We start from the raw sequence: 21,474 nt of genomic DNA, 5'->3' as shown, positions 1-21,474 counted from the left end.
AAACTTTGCAACTCACACCAACACAATCTAGAAACCAACATCAGGCTGCAGATGCCTGCTGTTTCTGCTGTGGTGTGTGTGTGTGTGTGTGTGTGTGTGTGTTTTGAGGACATGACATGTCAAAAAACTCCCTTCAAACTTAATCCTAGCAAGCCAGTAAATAAACATTTAGCTGCAGGAATATGGTATGAAATTGTGCACATGGAGCTGGTAAGTGATTCCACCTTTGTTGACCTATATCCCACATAAGCTGATGAGCCTCTTAAACGTAACACCTTGACGCCGCTGTCCTGCATCCAGGAATAGAGGACAGAAATGACGACTCGGCGCAATACGTCCACCCAGTGAGCAGTGAACACAACGCAGCTGACGCTGCTCCGGACACCAGCTCTGTGCTTTGTATCAGACACTGTGGAATGAAACACAAGTCTCCACAAGCATAAATATATAACATGAAATACAGGATAAGTAAATGCAGCGTGGGTAAAAAATAGATAGATGATTTAAAATTATAAATATATATGATATGATAAAAAAAAAACTGAGAAGGGTGGAGAAAAAACACAAAGGAAAGACACCGGGGAACAAAAAGAAGTCACTCCGGCTTTGCATATTGATAATATATTGAAGTCTCCTCAACAGGCCTTCCTTGAACGTTGCTTATGCTACATTAAGGATTGAGAAGGTTTAACCAGTAACTTTAAGGTAATCAAATGGGATCTGTCCTATATTCTCACAACATATGACATCATTGATTCCGTTCAACAAATTAAGTAATAAAATACTTGATCATTGCAAATCCCAGGCCTATAGTGAGCATAAATTACATGGAGGTTTGTGAAGAGATTACCAAAAATTAAAGAAAACATGCTCGGACTACTGGGCAGGTCACTAGTTAGCACTGTTTGCTGTGATGCTATTAACTCTTGTAATATGGCCCCTGCACTGACCTCTTGTGTCTGTTGGTGTCTCTGAAATTGCTTCTCCGGTCCTCATTGTGCAGACGGTGACTTTATTAGAGAATGGCTGTAGCTCTGGCGCCATCTAGTGGGGAAAAGCCGTACTGTATGGTACACAGGGATAAAGGGACTGGATATCTAGCCCTCGTAACTCTATGGATGCAAATAAAAACTAACAATAACTTTTTTCTTAATGCTATTTAATATATATATATATATATAAATATATATTATATTATATATATATATATTTAATATATAAATATATATATATATATATATATTTAATATATATATATATGAATAAAATAATAATTAACAGCACGAACCAGATGAGAAGAGCTGAGAAGGTCTGTGAAATTTGCATATTTTTCTAACTTTCGGAAGCAGCTAACATCCATTACATTACCTAAATGACAGCTACCTTAAATCTCTATAGCTACAGTAATGTTCACTATAGTCGGCCTTTGGGACTTTCACTTTATAGCTTTGATTGTCACATGATATGGGCAGTGTGCGGTGACTGTGTCTGTGTCAAACTATACTTGAGGAATAAAAACTGTTCAAGCTGAATTCAGGAATAACTTAACGGGAGTGATAAGCTTGTGTGTATTAATGTCTTTGTAATGTCCACTATGGTCTAGTTTGCCTTGAGACACTCACCATCATATATCATGTTTTTCTTACACAGGTCTTGAGGCCTTTTGCTCCTTTCCTAGACTCATACTGAGCTCTGCATTCTGTCTGCCTCTGTCCCAATCTTATCTTTAGAGCCTTGAAGAATCCCAGACACTAAAACATGAAAAAGTGTGTGTATGTGTGTGCGTGGGTGTATACAAGTAGCTACTTGTGTAACACCAAATGACAAGTCAAAATAACTTCTCCTTTCTATCACAGCTTACTGTATGACATGCATTTTTACTTGACATTTTTAATTCCACATGATCTTTTTTTTCTCCTCCTTTAAAAAAATAATATGCATGTATGGATGTAGAACTGGTTGAACACTGGGATGCTCTCACGAGGAAAGCGATAGCTGAGGGAGCAGATGAAGAGTGTTGTGACAGATGTTCGCCATCGGACTCTTGACCTCTGTGTGTCTGTCTCTTCTAGAGAACTTGTTATAATAACTTATGTAACAGGGTGTAGCCTAAGGTCTCCACGGATTTGCTATGACCCATGACAATAAATGCATAACTTGGACTTTTATAGGTCGTGTTTGACTCTCCTGCAGCCAAATATTAGTCTGACCGTCTTCAATAATGTTTGGAAATACTGATAATATTATTATAGTATTTCATTTAAACACATAAGGACATGTGAAACTTTATTTTAAAAAGCCTACAGTTTTAAATGATCTACTTAAGATAAACCAGCAGAATTTGTCTATGCAAAAGTTTCCAACTACACCAAATGCTCGTCTTTGTAAAGAACCAGGGCAGAGAAGCTGCGTGCGCAGCAACAGGAAAGGTCCGGGTTTCCGTTCACACAATGTTTTTAATCAGTTTCATCAAAATATGACTTTTCAGGCCAAATGAAACAAACCGCCGAGTTGCGCAATGCTCTACTTCAGCTTTTCCTTTTCAACGTGGATTTGTTTTCGGCCTCCCCACTAGAGTGCGCACCGACAGGCAGCGTCAAAACTACCTAAAAAAACCAATTGTCCCGAGACCGGATGTTACACGCGCGGGCCTTCAAAAATAAAAGCGTAACATTGAAAAGGATCAAATCGGGACAATCTGGTCCAAGAAATGTATTCACTTTACCGAGACAGCTGCTTCAGTATATATTATTTCAACGTGAAATGTACACGTGACGTACAATTGTGGGGTTCATTCTGGACCAACGTCAACAGTTTTACCTCCAAATGAATGAAGGACGTCTCAACAGAGATATTTGCTGGCGACTAACGGGAGCTAAACAAAGTGCAAATGCTGGTTTAGTTTATTGACGAACTAGGGGGAAACCTGCATGACTTTAAAAATCACCATTAGCAGCACAACGAAATCCCGACCTGAGACGAACAGTTGGCTTCATTATGGCATTTTGTTTTGAAAAGCTACCGGCAGGAAGTGCTCTTTTTTTTGTGTACGCTGGCGGACTTGACGGTGGTAAAAAAAAGAGGAGAAAAAAAAAAAAAAACCGAGCCGAAGGAAGGCAGGACTTTATGGGGATGGGAACAGACGAGTGTGTTTCCAGCCTCCTGGCAGTTATTTATTGCGCAGACACGCAGAGGGATCCAGCAGAGCTCATGTAGACCGGCAGGACCGATTAAACACCGGGGACACGGCGACGCTGCTGGGGGGTCTGGAAAATGGGAGCGGTGAAGTGAAGAGAAAAAAGAAGAAAAAAAAGGGGGGAGAAAAAAAGAAGAAGGAAAAACGCCCCCCCCCCCCAAAAAAAAGCTGACTGGAGGAAAAGCACCAGAGTAAGTTACTCCAACTGGCGAGAAAAGTTCTGAAAGTGTGACCGTTTATTGACTTTTATTATTTATTCATTTTAAATCTCCTGCTTTTTGTCACAAAGCGTCCGTTAAATCTTCCCGTCTATCCGCGGCGGAGTTTTCGGACTTTTTACGGACCGCTGTGTGGTCAGATCAGATTTCACGTGTTTTAAGGAAACCGCCCCTGGTGTCTCGTCCGCGCTGACCGGGCGGCCCCCGCGTGTGCGTCGTCACCGCAAATTATTCCGACTCCTAAAAAGAAACTTTCCGGCGAGGGGGGGGTCGCAAACTCTCTCGAACGATGATCCACGCACGCGCTCAGTTGACATGTGGTTGCTGTGATTGACAGCTGAAAGGGGCGGGGTTGTTGTCGTCGCAAAGTTTAGTTTTTGAAGATACTTTAGAGGTGCATATGTGGTAGCCTACTTTATGTATTATTATTTTTTGGGGGGCGGGGGTATTCTTAATCCCCAAAGGGGCTGCAGTGGAGTCCTCGGCTCCCTCCGTGGTTTGCCACGTACGGCTGCAAGAAACGTGATCTGCGGAGGTGGCGGTGCGGGGCATGGCGGTGGTTCACCCGGGGTAACACCCGGTCCCAGGTGGGGACGACTTTTGTGATGTAGGAGGAGAACGCTTCCGGAAGAAAACACTCGTTTGATGGGATGGATTCGGGCTGTTTGAGAGAAACAGTGGTTGGTAGAAGGATGCAAGTAAAATAAAAGCAATACTGTGATTTAAAAAAAAAAATAATAAAAAAAAATATATATATATTATATATATATAATTATATATATTATATATATATCAAAGAAATATGGGCTGATTATAATCTTTTGCAGCCATTGTGTATTGTCATAATATTTTGTGTTCAAGCCACTTCATTTACTGTTTGGTAGTTTAATACAACAATGCATCACATTTTGTTAGCTAATCACAGTTTTATTTAAATGTAAAATCTTAATCCACAAAAAAAAAAGGTGTTTGATAAATGTAGCAGGGGTAAAACAGAACAATATATCCCTCTGAAATGAGGTGAAGAACAATAAAGTAGCATGCAATGGAAATACTCAAGGAAAGTACAAGTACCTCAAAACTATTCTGAAGTACAGTACTAGAAAATAACTGAGACCATTTCTTTAATGGTAATATTTGTGTCAAATGATAGGAACACACTGATACCGTACCTGGTATTGACTGGCTTATCTTAAACACACAGCTTAACAAAATGTAAGTTTATGTACCTTTTTTTGCCAAAGCCCAGCCTTCAGTTAAACTATTATATTACACTGTCTCGTTGACGAAAGTGGTCATTATATTCCAGCCATGTGGTTAGCTACACCTACAGTGAACCTTTTTAATCTCCCTTTTTCTGTAATACTGTCTTCTCTTGCTTTGCAAAATGTGCTTGAGTTTATTGATTTACTCTCACTGTAAGAGCCCCGGTGTCACAAGATCAATTTAATTCAACCTGGCTTCCTCCACCTCCAGTGTTGTGCATTAATTTGGCTTAAAAGGGATTATTGTGGCATTCATCTTCTAATTACACCATTTTCAGGCTTCATCTTGAAGATTAAATTGTGACGGCGTGGACACGAAGAATAAATCCGAACAAATTTAGGGCTAAAAATGATGTTTGACAACGATGCAAATGTATGTCTTGAATGGGAGAACTAAGTAGATATTAGTTTTGGTGCGTTATCTCTGTCTCCTGTTTTTAAATGAGCATGAATTTAGATAAAGAAAAGCCAGCTGGAAGGAAAAACAAATCTAACTTATCTGTGAAAAAAGAATTTAGATAAGCGTATTGCTTGTGGGCAATAAAAGTGGTGCTTTCATTACAGATTCCGACACATTGATTGGTTGTGTTTACACTGATAACACACATAGTGTGTGTGAGAGTTGGGCAAAAGTCTGCATGTAGTTCAGTACAAAATGGTGCCATGAAAGGCGATCTCTGCTGTTATGCATCAGCTGCGGGAGGGCCGGGGGAAACAAAGGAAACAACTTTAATGGCTGACGGTCCTCCAAAGCACAGCAGGATCCCAGGATGAAAAGCTGTGAAAAGTCTCCCAGAAAGTGAGAAGGTGTTTTTGGGGGGCGTGATTTCACAGGCCGTTGCCGATTGTCCACTCCAGAAAGGGGTTCGCAGCTCTCACTGTGTCTGATTTCGCCGTTAGCCCGTTTAGATTTATTGCTGAAAAGAGGAACACCTGGTGCAGAGAGTTGCCCCCTCACCCCCGATCCTCACGTGAAGCAACAAATGGAGCGAGGAAAGAGGGACGGGGCCGACGTGGCTACAAAAAAAAAAAAAAACGCACTGAGGTGACGAACTGCTGTGGGAGACGTGAACAAAATAAATTGTATATAAGCACTTGGTTTTACTGCCAGTTTCCCATGTTTAGTCTGCTAAACGGCTGCCCTGCGGTCTCCCAGCGAGGCGGGTCGCTTTGAGGACCGAGTTTGCTCGAGGTGAAACTAAACTTGTAATTGCACAGGAGGGCCCGAAAGGGACCTTACTTTTTATGGACGGCTAATGATGTGATGTGTACACACAGAATTAGAGTTTAGCAGTTGAAATGAGTGGAAGAGTTACTTCCCCCAAACGCATCATGCTTACGATATCTGTAAACGAATGTGTGCAGAATTCATTCATTGAGTTTTCCCCTCGGTCCTTTCTGCAAAACAAAATCCTGTTAAATTTTGTTCAGCGAGTGAAAGATTTGTCCGCTCAGCTCAATTTGACTAAAGTCTTAAAACTCGCTCGTTCCTGATTGGTCAAAAACATGCAGCGGAAGGACTCCGGCCTTCGCTGAGGGCACACACAAAACATTAGATATTAACCTTCGGAGAGTTAAAAAATGTATACACAACAAAGTGAACTTGTAACAAAGTTTTTTAAAAACTCATATATTGTTCATATTAAACGTAGATAAAAATGCATGTCTAAAAAAACTTTTATTGTCACGATTGCAGGCGACTGAGAATGAAACCACTCAGTTGATAACATTATAAGCTCATTCACTGTCGGCATTACGAGCGGCCGGTTGTAGTCGAGGAGTTCAGGGGTCAAAACCAGAGCAACACTGCACAGAGGTGATCGGCTCTAAGTAGACTTTGAGCCACGGTAATCAGTCTGCATTTGTTCCCCCATAAGTACCATGCGGTGATGTAACCTCATCCTCTTGCTTAAGGAAAGATAAATAACTAACCCCTGTTCGATATACCTGAGGGATTCAAACTAATGTTCATCAGAGGATCTAGAAAGTACCAACATGCTTACCCCTTTTTTTTGGGTGAATTTTGAACGAAAGTGCTCGTTTATTACATCAAGAAACATACGCAGTAAAGCCCTGGGGCTGTGTCTTTAACGCACACTTTGCCATGTCATGCCCGCGCCACTCGACCCATGAGTGCTTATTTATACCTGTTGCACAACTCTTAACCTCTGTCCAATTTTTTCGAACTCATGCCAGTGTTATGTGTGTTTGTGCGCACACTGCTCACGTCGCTAAAGTCGTACTGGGCGAGCTCTCTTCAGCTCTCATTCACACATAGACGGACGACAGCCGCGGCAAAACGCCTGAAAAAACACTCTTGTTTGAAGTAAGACATGCTGCATTTTTAAAACTATATTATTTCTTTGACTCCAAAGTACTGAGCCTTCTTTCTTTCTATAGACATTTTCATTTCAACGATTCATTTTTTTTAAATTTTGAAGCTTTCCCATCTGTTATTGTTTAAGATGCAGTATCTTTATTCAAATGAGAGGGTTGTTTTTATTAGTTTTGTTTGTTTGAGGCTCAGGATTTGCTCAAGGAAGTGGGCTCTTCTAATATTTTCTTCTTTTCAAGACGGGACACATATTTTTTTTTTAGGGCCCTGCTTTACAGTCATTGGTTTTTCACAACCATGCATGCTCAATTCTAGTGAGTAAACTAAGAAAGTGCAAATTAACTCTTTGATCAAAGACATTAGGTCACACCCATTGGGAAGAGGGAGGGAAATTGGGGCTGATCAAGTAGCTCGAATAAAAGCTTAAAGTCTTTTCATGAAGCTTAACAAATACCTTGAAGATGGCATTTGAGCAGGAACTGTTTGTCTTAATGTATAAAACCAGAAACAAGCTGTTTTTTAAAGAATTTGGGCACTGTGAACTCATCTGATCTGGTAATTGAGGTTGTCTGTCTGTGTTTTTGTTTTTCTCACACCGTGTTTGTAGCTCGAAAGCTACGGGAGTGGCATGTTTAAAAAAAAAAAAAAAAGAAAAAAAAAAAGGTTTCAAATGTAAATAATTGTTTTTATTCCTCTCTCCAGAGCACAATGGCACTCCTCCTGTGCCTTGGCCTGTCGCTGCTGGCCTCGGTCCAGTCCAGCGCCGTCAAGAACTGCCACCACGGCTGCCACTGCGAGGTGGAAAACTTTGGCCTCTTCAACAGCTTCAGCCTGACCAGGGTGGACTGCCGGGAGTTGGGACCCGACACCTCCATGCCCATCCCCATCCCACTGGACACCGCCCACCTCGACCTGTCCTCCAACGCCATGGGCCCGCTCAGCGACACCATGCTCGCCGGTCCGGGCTACACCACCCTCGTCAGCTTGGACCTGAGCAGCAACCTGATAACGAAGGTCAGTGTTCAGATGAGCTCCAGTGAAGACCGCTCGGTCTGTAATGAAGCTACTTAACCTTTAAGTGTTCATCGATGTAGAGAGCTGCTTATCAAGAGATGCATGTGAACACTCTGTCTGGTTTCATTTCCTTAACTCAATATTACCTGGCCACCGCTTAACTTGTAAAAATGTTCTTTCTCTTTCCATTGTCTCTCAGGTAACACCCAATGCTTTGTCTAAGCTGCGTTACCTAGAGACTCTTGACCTGAGCCACAACAACCTGGAGAGCCTCTCCCCGAGCTGCTTCTCCGGCCTGCCTCTGGTGGAAATCGACCTCAGCCACAACAGCTTCCAAGAGTTCGACATGGACGTGTTCGCTACTAAAGTTAACGGCGAACCTGTCAGCGTGGATCTGTCTCATAACAAGCTTGTGTCGGTCTCGACGACTCTGCACGGACGAGTTTTACACATCCAGAGCCTAAATCTGTCGTCGAACCGGCTGTTGCGCGTACCGAGGCTGGCGGGGCTTTCGCTGAGGTACCTCAATCTTGATGGTAACCCCATCGCAGGGATTAAGGAGGGAGCTTTCGCTCAGCTGAAAGATCTGGTTTATTTGTCCATCAGCGGCCTCCATGAGCTCCAGGAGATCGAGCCGTACAGCTTCAGGGGCCTCCAGAGCCTGCAAGTTCTTGATCTCTCAAATAACCCGCAGCTTAAGGCTCTGAGCCCGGCGGTTTTCACAGGACTGGACTCCCTGCAGGAGCTGATTTTGTCTGGCTCCGGTGTGGCGTCCTTGCCAAGTAACATGCTGACCCACCTGCCCAGTGTTAAGAGTATTACACTGGGACAAAGCATCCACTGCTGGCGGACCCAGAAACAGGGACAGTTCCACCGACAACTGGGCCAGGTCCAACACAACGAGGTGCTGAACTGTAACGTGGAGGGCATCGTGTCGTGAAACGGCGCCTTTTATTTGGAAATGGACCGCTCCTTCAGAATATACTCCCATCAGAAGTGCTTGTCGGATGGTTAGATAGTTTCAGACCCCCCCCCCACCCCCCCAACAACACTCTCCGATGTTGGATACCGATAACAAACACTTGTGATTTCCGGCACGGTCGCAGAACCAAGTTCTTAAAAGAGTATTCCTGATGCCAGAGATGTGCCTTATCTGCTTTTGATATGCAAAACCCCTTTTTTTTTTTTTTTTTTTTTGTGTGTGTGTTACTTTCACTCAATGACCTCTGTGCCAAGGTGTGCCTTTTTGGAGTATGTCTTAATGATCCTTATGATACAGACGTATCGGTACCTTTTTGGAATATACGATGGCCAATAATCCAGCATTCCACACGGCTTGGATCGATTTCTTTCTTGTATCCTAAAACGACCTTTCACGAAGCCGAAACGTTGAAGTAGTGTCGGTGCGTTATGTACATCGTTTAAAGTGGGACCATATTAAGAGCTATTTGCACTTATTCCAGTTGCAATGTTTTTTGTGGTTATTTTAACACATGACCCAAACGTCATCCAGCGCAATACCAACACCGTGTGTGCTTTTGCTCGTAATATCCACACGGAAGTTGACTGTTGACCACTATGATTTTATTATTTGACTTTGAATGTGACGAAATGATCAAAGGGGGACACAGTTGGACATTTTGGGGAAACTCTATATTTCTAGCCGAGAGTTAAATGAGAGGATTCTCGTATTTGTTTGTTCAATGTTTACGCTACAACCAGCAGCCTGTTGGCTTCACTTATTAGACTGGGATCTCTCGGCCTTGCAGAGACTTCCTGGAGTCTTTTCCATCATATTAGCTGTTGTTGTTCTTCAGTTAAACCAGGTCAGCTGCTCCCCACTCCCCTCCCCCCTCCGGTCCCATTTCCTTAACTTAATGCTGAACTTATCTACTGGCTGTAGTTTTATACTTACATGCAGACATGAGAGTGGTATCAATCTTCTTATTTAACTCCCGCCAAGCTAGCTAATGTGCGTATTATATATTATTGTATTGCACTCGTGTGTGTGTGTGTGTGTGTGTGTGTGTGTGTGTGTATATATCCCAAAAATGTGTCCAATCCAAGAACCAGAGGTCTGTAGCTGTCCGGGGCAAAGGTCTTTTCTTGTTACACTCACAAAAGGACCATTTCTTTACTTGAATTTTTCTTCTCTCGACAACCAGCCCAAACCTGACATCTTGTGCACAGTTAACCTTCATGCTCCGTTTAAGTGTCCAGCCGTTGAAAAAAGTAGGTCCACAAACCCTCCGACACGGTGTTATGTTTGTCTTTTGACGTTACCCAACGGGAGCAAACAAGCCGTGACCACGTTGACCGGTAGTTTGTTTTGACCTGCTGTCAAAAAGCGATGTCCAGTTGAACAAGACAACTTTGTCATAGTTGGGGAACTGAGTGATGCCAGGGTCCGTTGGTAAACACCGAGCGGCGCTGTGCCGCCGCGTGCTACTGCATTCCTGCGGCGTTGGTGTGGATCGGCCTCGAGACTGCGTGTTGGGGTTTGTGAATGTCGGCAATCTGTGAAGGCCTTTTTTAGTGTTTTCTGGTTGTGCGGTTTTAAAGGAAATCCAGTTGGTTAATTGAAAGTCAGATGAGCCCAGTTATTTGTATGTATGTAACTATATTGTATATAACTTTATATATATATATATATAACTTTATATATATATATATATATATATATATATGAATCATATGTGTAATAAATGGACTCGTGGTTTGAATGACGTATGTGTTGTCCTGTGTGATGTGTCAACAGAGGAGCACAAATGCCAATATTGCGTCAGCATCGACACTATTTAACACGTTGCCAGTGAACTGGTTTTACAAAGCGGCGTGTGATTCGAATATAAGCTGACGCAGAGCAGGGAGTGTCTCTCTCCAGGAAAGAGGAATCTCAGTGGTTTGCCCACGCAGCGCTTTCTTTTTACTGCTCGGCTGCTTGTTGCGTTTGAAGGAGGTGACTGAAGGAGGCGAGTAAAGACGTGTGTGTGTGGGGGGGCAATGAGACAGAGGAGACATTATTCCTTTTCTGTGACACATCTTTTAAACTCCAAGACACACACACACACACACACATACACAAAAAAAAGTGTCTAACGGTTTTTTTGTTCACAGATTGCACCATAATTATACTGTACATGTTATATCCTGAACATTGAGTGTGGGAAAATATGTTTCAAACAAAGGTCACATCTTTCCAGTTGTCTTACGGGTCTGAGTTAATCGAGGTTTATGTGTCGAGTGCAACTGAGGTTGCTTCGAGTTGGTCGGAGGCCGCCGCAGGGCTCTTAGCGGATTGACTCCATTGCACCAAAACACTTCCAGATGTTTGTGTGTTTTGTGTCCATCTCCCGAAGGGCTGGCGTGTTGACACCCGAAGGAACCTGCCATCTATCAGAAGGGCTGAGATGCACGCTCACGGCGACGCTCACGACGACGCTCACGACGACGCTGTGAAATTGCAAAGACATTCGGGGAATGCGGCAGCAAAACAAATCAGGTCACAGATCAAAAGAGGGTGACTTTTTCTTTTTTTCTTCTTCCCATTTGGTCCCACTTTTGTAGACCTTCATGTCTGATGAAAAGTCCAGTTTGAATTATGAAATTTCAGTGGCCAAGGACGCTGCGCTGAGTGAACATCGGGTCCGTTTGCCCCGAACAGTGTCCCTCTGTCTAGTCTGGGACATGCACAGATGTGTTGACATGCACACTGCATGGTGCATTACAGGCTAGCTGGGGGACACACATGAAGTTATGTACATGACAAAACACAATTTATAAGAGCTTATGATGTTTCACATCTTAAGGAAGATCAAAAAAAATCCGGAGGACAAGAGACCCTTATAGTGGATGGAGTTGACACTGAGACATGAGTGAGCCATGTTTTCAGTCAGCTGATGTCTGAAAAAAAACAAAAAGCACTATTGACATGTATATCTCATGTGCACATATCTTTGGTGTAATCTGCAGTTGGCTTTGATGCAAGCCGGAACGAGATTTAACACGATGAATATCTCTCCTTGGCTTCAACTTCATGTGCCTGTTTTTGCTTGTTCTTGTGTTGTTTTCTTTATTTTAAACACCGTAACATATATATATATATATATATATATATATATATATATATATATATATATATATATATGTATATGTATATATATGTATATATGTATATATATATATATATATATATATATATATATATATATATATATATATATATATATATATATATATATATATAAAAACAGAAACAACTTAATTTGTCCGTGCCGTTTGCTGTGTGGCAGTGTGTGGCGTGTGGGAGCGAATAAATCAAAAGGTAATCACTCGCTTCTCCGCAGTGGTTCCGCCTCTGAGATGTAATTACTTCAAAAGCAGAGGGATGCTTTGAAGTGTGTATAATTAATTCAGGCAAGCAAGAACCAGGGTGTCTTTATTAAGTGTTCTGTTCTTGCATGAACAGCTATGAAACAAATGTAACTTGACCTTCCCCGGATAGATCCTCTGGAGGATCAGGCTATCCAAGCAGCTAATTCACTTCGCTTCAAGAATGAGTCCGTACTGCTCTTTTCATTTACCGCAGGAGGCCGACACCCAGTTATGTTTCTGACAGGCCGGTTTAATAAAATAACAATCTCTTTGGAATGTAAGAGTGAATCATTGTTCCTTTTTTAAGTTGAACATGACCTATTGTTTTGTCACTGAAGCAGTAATATTGAGGTATTGATGCTCCGAATGCCCTCCGGCTTGTCGTGCTGCCGTGACACCAGACACCGAGGCGCTGTGTCAGCGAACTGCAGCTCAGCACAGAGGTTTTTTTTTCTTCTCTTTTTTTCAGACAAACAAAAGATCAGCTCAACTTGTCACAGGCGACAAAGATTTGCTTGTTTTTCTAAAGAGCTACTAAAGCTGTTAAAGTGTGTACCATTGTATTGCGTTACCACGCCTTTTGGCAAATCCTAAAGACAATCGGGCTTAAACTATGACGATGCAACACATTCATTTAGGGTTTACACCCTTTTAAAAAAAAATAAAAATAGCTTTGTTTTTTACGATATTTGCAAAAGTCTGTGTAAAGGGTTGAATTTGATGTTTATGTAAAAGAAACCTGATGCCACATTGTGGTTTAAGGCACTAGGGGGGCCCTCAGGGGTCGCTAGATGATTAAAAGGACAGCAGAAACATGTTCAGACATAACTCTATGCCTCTAAGATTAAATGAAAATCGATTTTCTTTTTAAATCACTCTGTCACAACCTAAATACATATGCAACCTGTGACAATCGGTCGCCTATAAACACTTTGTTTTAAGGGGTCATGAAAAAAGATTAGGAACCACTGATTACCTCAAATCTGGCAAAAAAAGGTCACACTTTTAAGGAATAAGCATCTCTTTTAGATGGAAGTCTATGGTGTTGATTTGCAATCTGAAAAGCATCCAAGGCACTCTGATTAAGTTCATTTTTAACTCATTTTTAATATATGGATAACAAACATCTTTCTACCCAACAAGTCTTCATTAAGGTGTAAACTGCAATCGTGACAGGTGTTGAAAATCACCCAAGAGGTCATGTGACATGTGACACACCAAAGACAGCATTTCTAAGACATGACACCATTAAAATAACAAAAGTATATTCAACTGGACAAAAAAAAATCTGTTTGTTAAAGGAGGTCTTGAGAGGGTTATCTGTTATGAATCTACGACGTGTGACGGGAGGAATGAGAGAGAAAAGCGTGACTTAGCTTGATACACTTAGCTTGTATATTCATACATAATTATAGTTATGGAAACACCACTTGGGCTACTGGTAGAATATTGTTCGTTAGAAGTTATTTTACAATATTCATTGATACAATTGATTTCTGTTAAGCATTCTAGTTGCAATTTTTAAAAACTGATGGGCCGTAAAGTGCTCTTCAATACTTTAAGATATGCAAAAGCTTTTTGTTTCCATACTATATGAATCCAAAAAGATGTATGGGGTCTTTTAACTAACTTGTTATTTTTTCTAACTTTTGTCTATTAAGTTTTAAGGCAAAGACTTCCGTGTTCTTGACGAAGGCCTTGCCTGCACTTCTTAACAAATGACCAATTATTAATAATAAAAAATGTTTAGGTTTCCCAAGAGCCCGCTGAAAGGTCTGTTGTCGACCCAAAAAGAGGAAATCTTTGACTGAATTTACTGGTCACTTTTACGACACGGCTGTATCTGCCCCCGGGTCGTATCTGGTCAGGATGACCTACTTACGGGTCAGCACAGAGCGGAGACGGACCTTCTAGGAGGAAGAAGCACAGACTGAGTCACTTTTAGCTGCTTTACAAACACTTATTCCTCCTTTTCTAGTCAGGGAAAAGGAAGATTAACTGGCAGACGAGACAAGAAGGCCAAACACAGAAGGCAACGGAAAAATAAACAGGTACCCCCAGAAGGAATGATTGATCACACGCACACACACACACACACACACAAAAGAAGCCACATTCGTCTGAACCCTTCAAACTGAGTTGAACCACGACACACTACCTGTCCGGCTCCTACAGCTCACGTTGTAAAATGAGTAAAAAAACGTGTTTGTCAAGGCTTTTGAAAGAATACAAGTTCTAACAAAAAGAAGATGCGTGTCCCCAAAACCACGTTGCTTGCTCTAACTCACACATTGATACGCTTATAGTAGGAGTATCACCCTTCTCATATTAGTAGTCCGAGGAGGGGAGTTTCCCAGAAGGAAAGGGAGACATCCTGAGACTGCTGCCCTATCCGTCATTCTCCTCCATCTGGTTTCCATCAGGAGCTGCTGGGCTTTCTCAAAAGGATCCGACATCTGTATTTACACCAAAGTGCTGTAGCGCTTGAACGGGAGGCAAACCAACAACAAAAAAGTGATGAAGGAGTGAAGTAAAATGTAGGGAAAAGGAAAAAAAGGTGAATGAGATCATGATGGTGAATGGTCTCACTAACTTCCAGATCATTCCAGTCTAGGAGCACAGATGCTCCGACCCTTACCCGCCTGGTTTTGAGTCTTGTCTGCAGGGTCTAAATCTTCCGCTCGCACGGTCAGCACATGCTCTGCAATGTATTGACCTCGCTGAACTTGTAACCGACGGATATATATATATATTAATATTCAGGGTTTTATGATCTTTTCACGCGGCTCCAGTTTGCTGCATTTTGAAAAAGGGGTTGCAAGAGTCAGATATGGTAATGATGACCTTTGACACAGGGAACAGGGAGAGGTGCCCGAATGTGACTGAAAAACCCCCGAATTAAATGACCTCTGAATCCACACGGGGCTAAAAGCGTCTCTCTTTTTGACGCTCTCTCTGTTGCACTGCTTTAGAAAAAAAAAAAGAAAGAAAAGCCCAACGTTAAGTCGATACCAAGAGGGAAGGTAGCGCCGTAGTAGCACTTTGGTAGCACTTAAATGGCTCTTACTGATAGCACTTTGTAGTTTAACTTTATTGAAGACATTGTACTTGCTTGATTCTTGTTGTTCTGAGTTTAGACTCATGGTTTAATGCACTTATTGTAAGTCGCTTTGGATAAAAGCGTCAGCTAAATGACATGTAATGTAATGTAATGCAAAAGAGTCGCTCAATTCCTGCAAACCACCAGGGAGCGAGAGACAAGAGACTGTCTTGTTCCTTTTTTTTTTTTACCACGAAGAGTGAAATCTCCTCCTCCCCTCGGTGAAAAGGTGATCCTCTCAACTGGAACAAACATACACGAGAGAAAGCTATAAATGTGACATCGGCTGTATCTTAACGTGCACCGGTGCTTCTTCCATCTCTGCAAAGCTGGATCGGCTTTCTGGCGGGCCGCAAATCTCCAAAACATTCTAAACATCAAGGTAAAGTTACAGGAAGAGGGAGGATGTTAGACCAAAGACAGCTGCATCAGTGGTCACTGAGCCCCCCCCCCCCCCCCCCCCCCACCTCAGCCTCGGGTGTTGGCCCAACACAAGAGCTCTCTTGTTTGAATGTTTCCTTTGTCACGTCCCCTCCCCTTGTTTTCAAATTGCCCACTAGCGAAACTCGCAGAATTTCTATTCAAAACGCGTGGCATACAGAAAGGGATGCATAATTTCTGACACATGCAAATGACATGCTAATCTTCGTTTTGATTGAAAAAAAAAGAAAGAAGAGCTTATGTAAAAAGACTGTTATTACTTTCAGATAAACCATCTTAGAGCTCTCTAGAGCCGGGGGATGAGCACGCAGGGTTTGCACCGCGCAAATGAGGCGGCTGCTTCACTGCACCGCAATTACGTCCGCGTGATTGGGCCTGTGGATTACGCTGCTTGGGCTCGAGGCGTCACTCTTTCCCTTAACTTCCGCTAGAGATGCTGACCTTTTCAGCAGGCCGCTCAGACAAATTCTTCGCCTCCGTGTTCCTCAAATGTTCCGTTTAAATAATTGGATAATTGTTACAGCACCCTGGAGGATGTAGATACCGTGTGTAATGGCCCTTTGCTAATACTGTTAGTCTGAATCTAGGTACGGATGTGCGGATCTAATGAGGAGACAAAGATTTCCCCTAACGTTTGTTGTGCTAATGGAGCAGAAACAAATGGTTTTCTTTAGGAACGGGTTGAGACACTTGGTGGGGAAGAGACCCGACACCTCAGCAGTGGAATATTGTGTTGATGTTGCATATATCCTGTGTATTATTACATGTTCCTCTATCTCACTTTAACCTGTCCCAGAACTGTCAGGTTAAAGGAGGAACCTTCACACACTCAAACTGATGATAGGAGCGCTCTCTAGTGGAGAAGGTGGAGAACTACATGGACATGACCCAGTTTCTTGGAAGTGAGGTGGGTGTGGTATTTTTTTCTTTTAAATACCTTTTGAAAAGCTCTTAATGAGCTTGAGTGGCAGAGTCCAGCTGCTTTAAGATTATTTGTCAAATCTGACAGACAGCTTTATTTATCCTGATCAAAAACCACACCGGTTGCTTTAGTTTCCTGACATTTTATTTAACACATTTCAACCATTTTGTAAAAAGATTTTTGAAAATACAGACCAAAATGATCACGTGTCAGACATATGACAGTACAATGACATCTGGTAAAAGCAGTGTGTTCTTACTGGTTTGAGTAAGTATATATTTCCTACAGAGTCCCATTCATGTGAAAACATACTCGATATACAATTATTTAAATGAAATATTGTCCCTCAAAATGTCACTAAATGGTACATTATTATCACTTTACGTTCAGCTCTTCAGCACACAATCATCAATTCAACTTAATGTCACTGCTTTTATTGTAATTCACAAAACTTAAAAAAAAAAAAAGAAGAATATATTAAACTGCTAAGCTCTTTGTTGAAATATTAAAGTCAGTGAAACATGTACACTATGGTCAAATACAGAGCTCACAAAATCAGACAAACTGATACGGACAAGAAACTTAACCTGCTAAGGATCTTGCTGTTTGTAGAGAAACTTGTAGTACGAATATAGAGATGTGAAATAAATATAAATAAAATAATCAAAGAAAATACATTTCTGAGGAATTTTTCCAGCACAAATTATACTGTATGACCGACAGGTGTCCAGCACTAGTACAAATAAACTTTAACAGGTCAACCCTGCATGGCTCCACTTCCTTGCTCATTCAACGAACTGCATCGTCATTTTTAACGTGCATGTTTGTTTGCATTTATGTTATCGTATGCGCATATTATAAAGTCCCCGTTGGCGGTTGCAGACCTTGTCCTCAGCAGTTGAGGATGGAGTTGGTCCTCATGATGCGAATGACCTTCCTTGAGGTGTAACTGTACTCGTACTGTATGTGTTCGTGGAAGAAATTCAAGAATCCTGAAAGACAACAGAGCGAGATAGCGGTTAGGTAAAAAAATGCATGTTTGAACCAAGCAGAACAATGTGACAATCGAGGCCTTCACCATAGCGATATGCAGCCGCGTCGACCTCGTCACCCATCCCGGGAAAATCCACCTCGATGGACCGCGGGTAGCCGCTGTCCATGGTGCCTGCTGCTTCATCGTAGCTGTGGGCGACAAATGGCAACAAAAAAAAACATTTAGTTGAAATGCAGAAATGATAGAAGATCGTGTGCTCGTTTAACGACTTTAAAACTTCATACTCATCACCACATACCTCCAATACTTCTCATCGGTGAAGAGCAGAGTTTTCCCGGTGTCCCTGATGTGCACAGCCGCATCTATTTCCCTCACTTTCTTGGGAAGACCCAGTTTGTGGATGTACTTTGGGTAACCGTCCACCAGGTTGTATCCATTCAAAGCCCACATTCGGATCCCTGTTGAAAGCACAGAGTTTTGGTCCACATCTGGTGTCTAATGACACAGTGTAATGGCAATCATCAATAAGTATGTACAAAACCCACCGCTGAATATGATGACTTGATCCTTCTCTGGGTACTCGTACGCTGCGTCCACCTTGTTGGGGAGGGAGGGCCACGTGGACTTGATCAGTGTCTGCTCAGGCTCCGGCATCTGAGAATGGAGACGCCAGTAGAATCTGCAACAGGGTGCGACGTGTTGACAAAACATTGCATTAAAATACTGATCCACAATATGCAAATCTCAGTTCGAGTCACACAATTATCAACTCTTCCGCACACGGCCGCGAGTGGTTATAAGTTTAGTCAATGAGGATGAAGAAGAGTTCATGTCAATCTAATTAAACTTGTATTATTACACACAATCACACAGCATTGTGTCTGTTTTGAAGCATAAGGAGCAGTTTGGGGTTTTCGGTGCCTTGCTTAAGGGCACATCTGGCCAGCTGCCGATCCACGCTCCATGCTTGGCCCTGTTCGGGAGCTTTGAACTGAAACAGTTCTCAAAACCAAGTCAACTGCCACCCCAAACATGTCTTATTCATTGTTTTATGTGTGTCGGCTGTTTGCATGAAACATCATGGTTGTTACTGCACCTGTCTTTGAAGATGATGGTCTCCCCTCTGAGCTCTGTGACGGCGTCAAAGCTCAACATGGGGTCACATTTGTTGGGTGCGTCAGGCTTTGGCTTCACTTTCTTTGAGTTTGGGTTTGGGCCTGCGATAGAACATTTGTTATTAATGCACAGTTCACATCATATTTCCCCTGAATAAACAAGACCTGGTCGCGGGGCGACAAAAAAAAAGAAAAGAAGCAGCGTATCACTTATGATTTGACTTGTAGATCTTGTATTTTCCCACCGTAGAGAGCTTGAATGCCTTTAATGTCATCCTCGGACAGCGGGAAGCCCGGCGTGTACGAGTAGACGGGGTACATCAGGGCGCCCGGGTCTGTGGAATGGGACAAGCCGAGGGCGTGGCCCAACTCGTGGGTCGCCACTATGAACAGGTTGTACGCTGTGGATGAAAGACATTCAGTTTGAATCATTGGGATACCGTTCAGGGACTTGTGCTGCACATGTGTGCGCGGCGCTTACCTGATGAATCTTTGGTCCACTGTTCATCCTCATCAAAGTGAGTGTCTCCTCCGATGCCCTGGCCCGGTGGGTAGGCATGAGCAAGCAATCCATCAGGCCCATCGAAGGGGTTGAAGTCTCCATGCTCTTCAGAATAAAGCGTAAGCAATTTGTTTAAAAAAAAATATTTTCAGCAGAATGTGCACTAGTGAAATTCGGAGCATGTGATTAGCAGATTCAGTGTAGAAATTACATTATTAATTATTAAGTAGAGGAAATGCTACAGTTTGTCAGAATTACCTTTACTTCCAAAACTGATCATAATGTCAGCGTTGCCGACGTGCAGCTTCTTAAAGATCAGAGGGGTGACATCAGACCAAATGTTCAGTGCTTTGCGGATGGCTCTGTCTACATCAGACTTCTGCAGATCTGGTGTATAATTCTCTATCCTGCAACATCAGGGGATTCAAGTGAAGGAAAAGGGACTGAGTAAATGACGCTGGTGTCCACTGTCTGCGCAGTTCAAATACTTTCATTTATCATACTCGTTATTATTGCAATGCATACCTGAATGTGACATTGTTGTTCGGCCACTTGAGGTGTCGAGGGAAGTGGTTGTACTCCCCGACGTCCGGGACGCCACAGCGGGCCTGTTTCATCAGCTCCAAAGTGTTGTCGTCCAGATTCCCCGTCACCTTCAAGGAGGCAGAAGAGGTGGAAAGAAAATATGTTACACGGGTATAACTCAAACCCAATTTACCCCTCCCCTCCAAAAAAAAGCTTTCCAATAGAAAAAACTGTTTTAATGTAAACCTATACTTAAATGTTATCTACACTTCCACATTTGCACAAAAGGAGCATACAATAAAGATGCTCCTCAAGCTAATATCACATTAAAAAGGTGGGCATCAAGGTGCACCACCAATATCATCAAAAACCAGCTGCTCGTTGACTTTACCAGTATGGGATTAATAATACGCTCACCTTGAGTTTGAAGAAGCTCTGCATCTCGCTGATCTTGTCCTCAAAGGCACCTGCGGACCTCTGTCTACCTTGGAGACCAGCTGGGAGGTCATAGAACCGACGGAGGTACTTCTGTGTGTTGAAAGAGAACAGAAGCTGGATGACGTTCATAACAAATAGACTCAGGATTACTTCATAATAACACTGTCTGGAGGTTTTTTTGTTGTTTTTTTTTGGCAAAGAAGAAAAAAAACAACACTTGGAACCAGTTCACAAGGTTTTTTTGTCTGAATTAGAGAGCTCAGATCTTACCTCCGCTAAAAGCCAGCTGTCTTGGTCCCCGGACGGCAGAGGCAGAGCAAAGGAGTGGGCGACCAGCGCCAGCAGTAGGAAAGCTCTCATTGTTGTTGCCTTCGTGTTGTCCAAACCAGTCATTGGCATCAAGAAGCTCTAAGCGGTATTTATAGTGTTTTGGATCCACTTTTTTTTTTTCTTTTTTTTTCAAAGGGTCCCGGTGATTCACATAAAAGCACCTCGCCACTTCCTCTTTGCTGAAGAATGTGCATGTATCTGTAAAACTGCTCTCAGTCACTGAGGTTTGAGTGCACTCCTTTGAACCCACGGAAAAAAATGCTCTGATAAAGTGTTTTCCCCCTCAAATTATCTCCAAATGGTCAAAAGAGTTTGCCCGTAGATGAGGCAAAAATGTTGACCTTTTATTTTTATTTTATGATTTGAAACAACCAGAATAACACGACTGTCTTTAGATTTTTAGAAGGGACATTTTTTTTTCCTGCATAAGGATGTCACATCATTGGTTATTATATCTGAACATCCTCCACAGTTGAAATATAGAAATTAAACAATGGGCCGACTATCAAAAAGTTAGTATTATGGGAATTTTTTTCATGCTGGTCTCATGATAGTCTTTCTGTGTCTTGTTATTTTAAGTGAGGACATTTTAGATATGTGACTAACAAACACACGCGAGAATAAAGAGAGAGAGAGAGAGATGATGATAAATGTACATGTTCCTTTGGACATCGTGGTTTATTAAACATGATGTGAGCTCTCGCA

General features: G+C 42.2%; 2 protein-coding genes across 4 annotated transcripts; one reads left to right on the top strand and one right to left on the bottom strand.

Moving 5' to 3' along the window:
• The first annotated feature begins 3,102 nt into the window (after positions 1 to 3,102).
• tsku (tsukushi small leucine rich proteoglycan homolog (Xenopus laevis)) lies at positions 3,103 to 10,359 on the top strand. 3 transcript variants are annotated; one of them, XM_034549095.1, is made up of 3 exons: positions 3,103 to 3,387; positions 7,717 to 8,028; positions 8,228 to 10,359. In XM_034549095.1, exons 2-3 carry the CDS (start codon positions 7,723 to 7,725, stop codon positions 8,966 to 8,968), a joined length of 1,047 nt encoding a protein of 348 aa, XP_034404986.1. In that variant the 5' UTR covers positions 3,103 to 3,387; positions 7,717 to 7,722; the 3' UTR covers positions 8,969 to 10,359. The 3 variants fall into 3 exon arrangements, with proteins under 3 accessions (XP_034404986.1, XP_034404987.1, XP_034404988.1); XM_034549096.1 differs by lacking the exon at positions 3,103 to 3,387 and adding an exon at positions 6,501 to 7,005; XM_034549097.1 differs by lacking the exon at positions 3,103 to 3,387 and adding an exon at positions 7,201 to 7,569.
• Positions 10,360 to 16,991: 6,632 nt separating this feature from the next.
• On the bottom strand, positions 16,992 to 20,847 carry mmp13b (matrix metallopeptidase 13b). The gene is made up of 11 exons (XM_034548927.1): positions 20,710 to 20,847; positions 20,419 to 20,529; positions 20,002 to 20,129; positions 19,735 to 19,883; positions 19,456 to 19,581; positions 19,220 to 19,375; positions 18,956 to 19,076; positions 18,405 to 18,538; positions 18,158 to 18,317; positions 17,944 to 18,047; positions 16,992 to 17,857 (listed from the first exon to the last, which is right to left on the bottom strand). Exons 1-11 carry the CDS (start codon positions 20,836 to 20,838, stop codon positions 17,757 to 17,759), a joined length of 1,419 nt encoding a protein of 472 aa, XP_034404818.1. The 5' UTR covers positions 20,839 to 20,847; the 3' UTR covers positions 16,992 to 17,756.
• Positions 20,848 to 21,474: the final 627 nt, after the last annotated feature.

This window comes from Cyclopterus lumpus, chromosome 13 (genome assembly GCF_009769545.1).
Source record: "Cyclopterus lumpus isolate fCycLum1 chromosome 13, fCycLum1.pri, whole genome shotgun sequence".
NCBI lineage: Eukaryota > Metazoa > Chordata > Actinopteri > Perciformes > Cyclopteridae > Cyclopterus > Cyclopterus lumpus.
The sequence above is the reverse complement of the archived record's forward strand: the minus strand, read 5'-3'. Positions and strand labels throughout refer to the sequence as shown.

Coding starts and splice junctions, on each gene's coding strand:
- tsku (XM_034549095.1), top strand. CDS start 7,723: ATGGCACTCCTCCTGTGCCTTGGCCTGTCGCTGCTGGCCTCGGTCCAG. Junction 8,029..8,227: donor GCAGCAACCTGATAACGAAG/GTCAGTGTTCAG, acceptor ATTGTCTCTCAG/GTAACACCCAATGCTTTGTC.
- mmp13b (XM_034548927.1), bottom strand. CDS start 20,838: ATGCCAATGACTGGTTTGGACAACACGAAGGCAACAACAATGAGAGCT. Junction 19,376..19,455: donor GTGGACCAAAGATTCATCAG/GTAAGCGCCGCG, acceptor TTTCATCCACAG/CGTACAACCTGTTCATAGTG. Junction 18,318..18,404: donor TCAAGTCATCATATTCAGCG/GTGGGTTTTGTA, acceptor TGCTTTCAACAG/GGATCCGAATGTGGGCTTTG.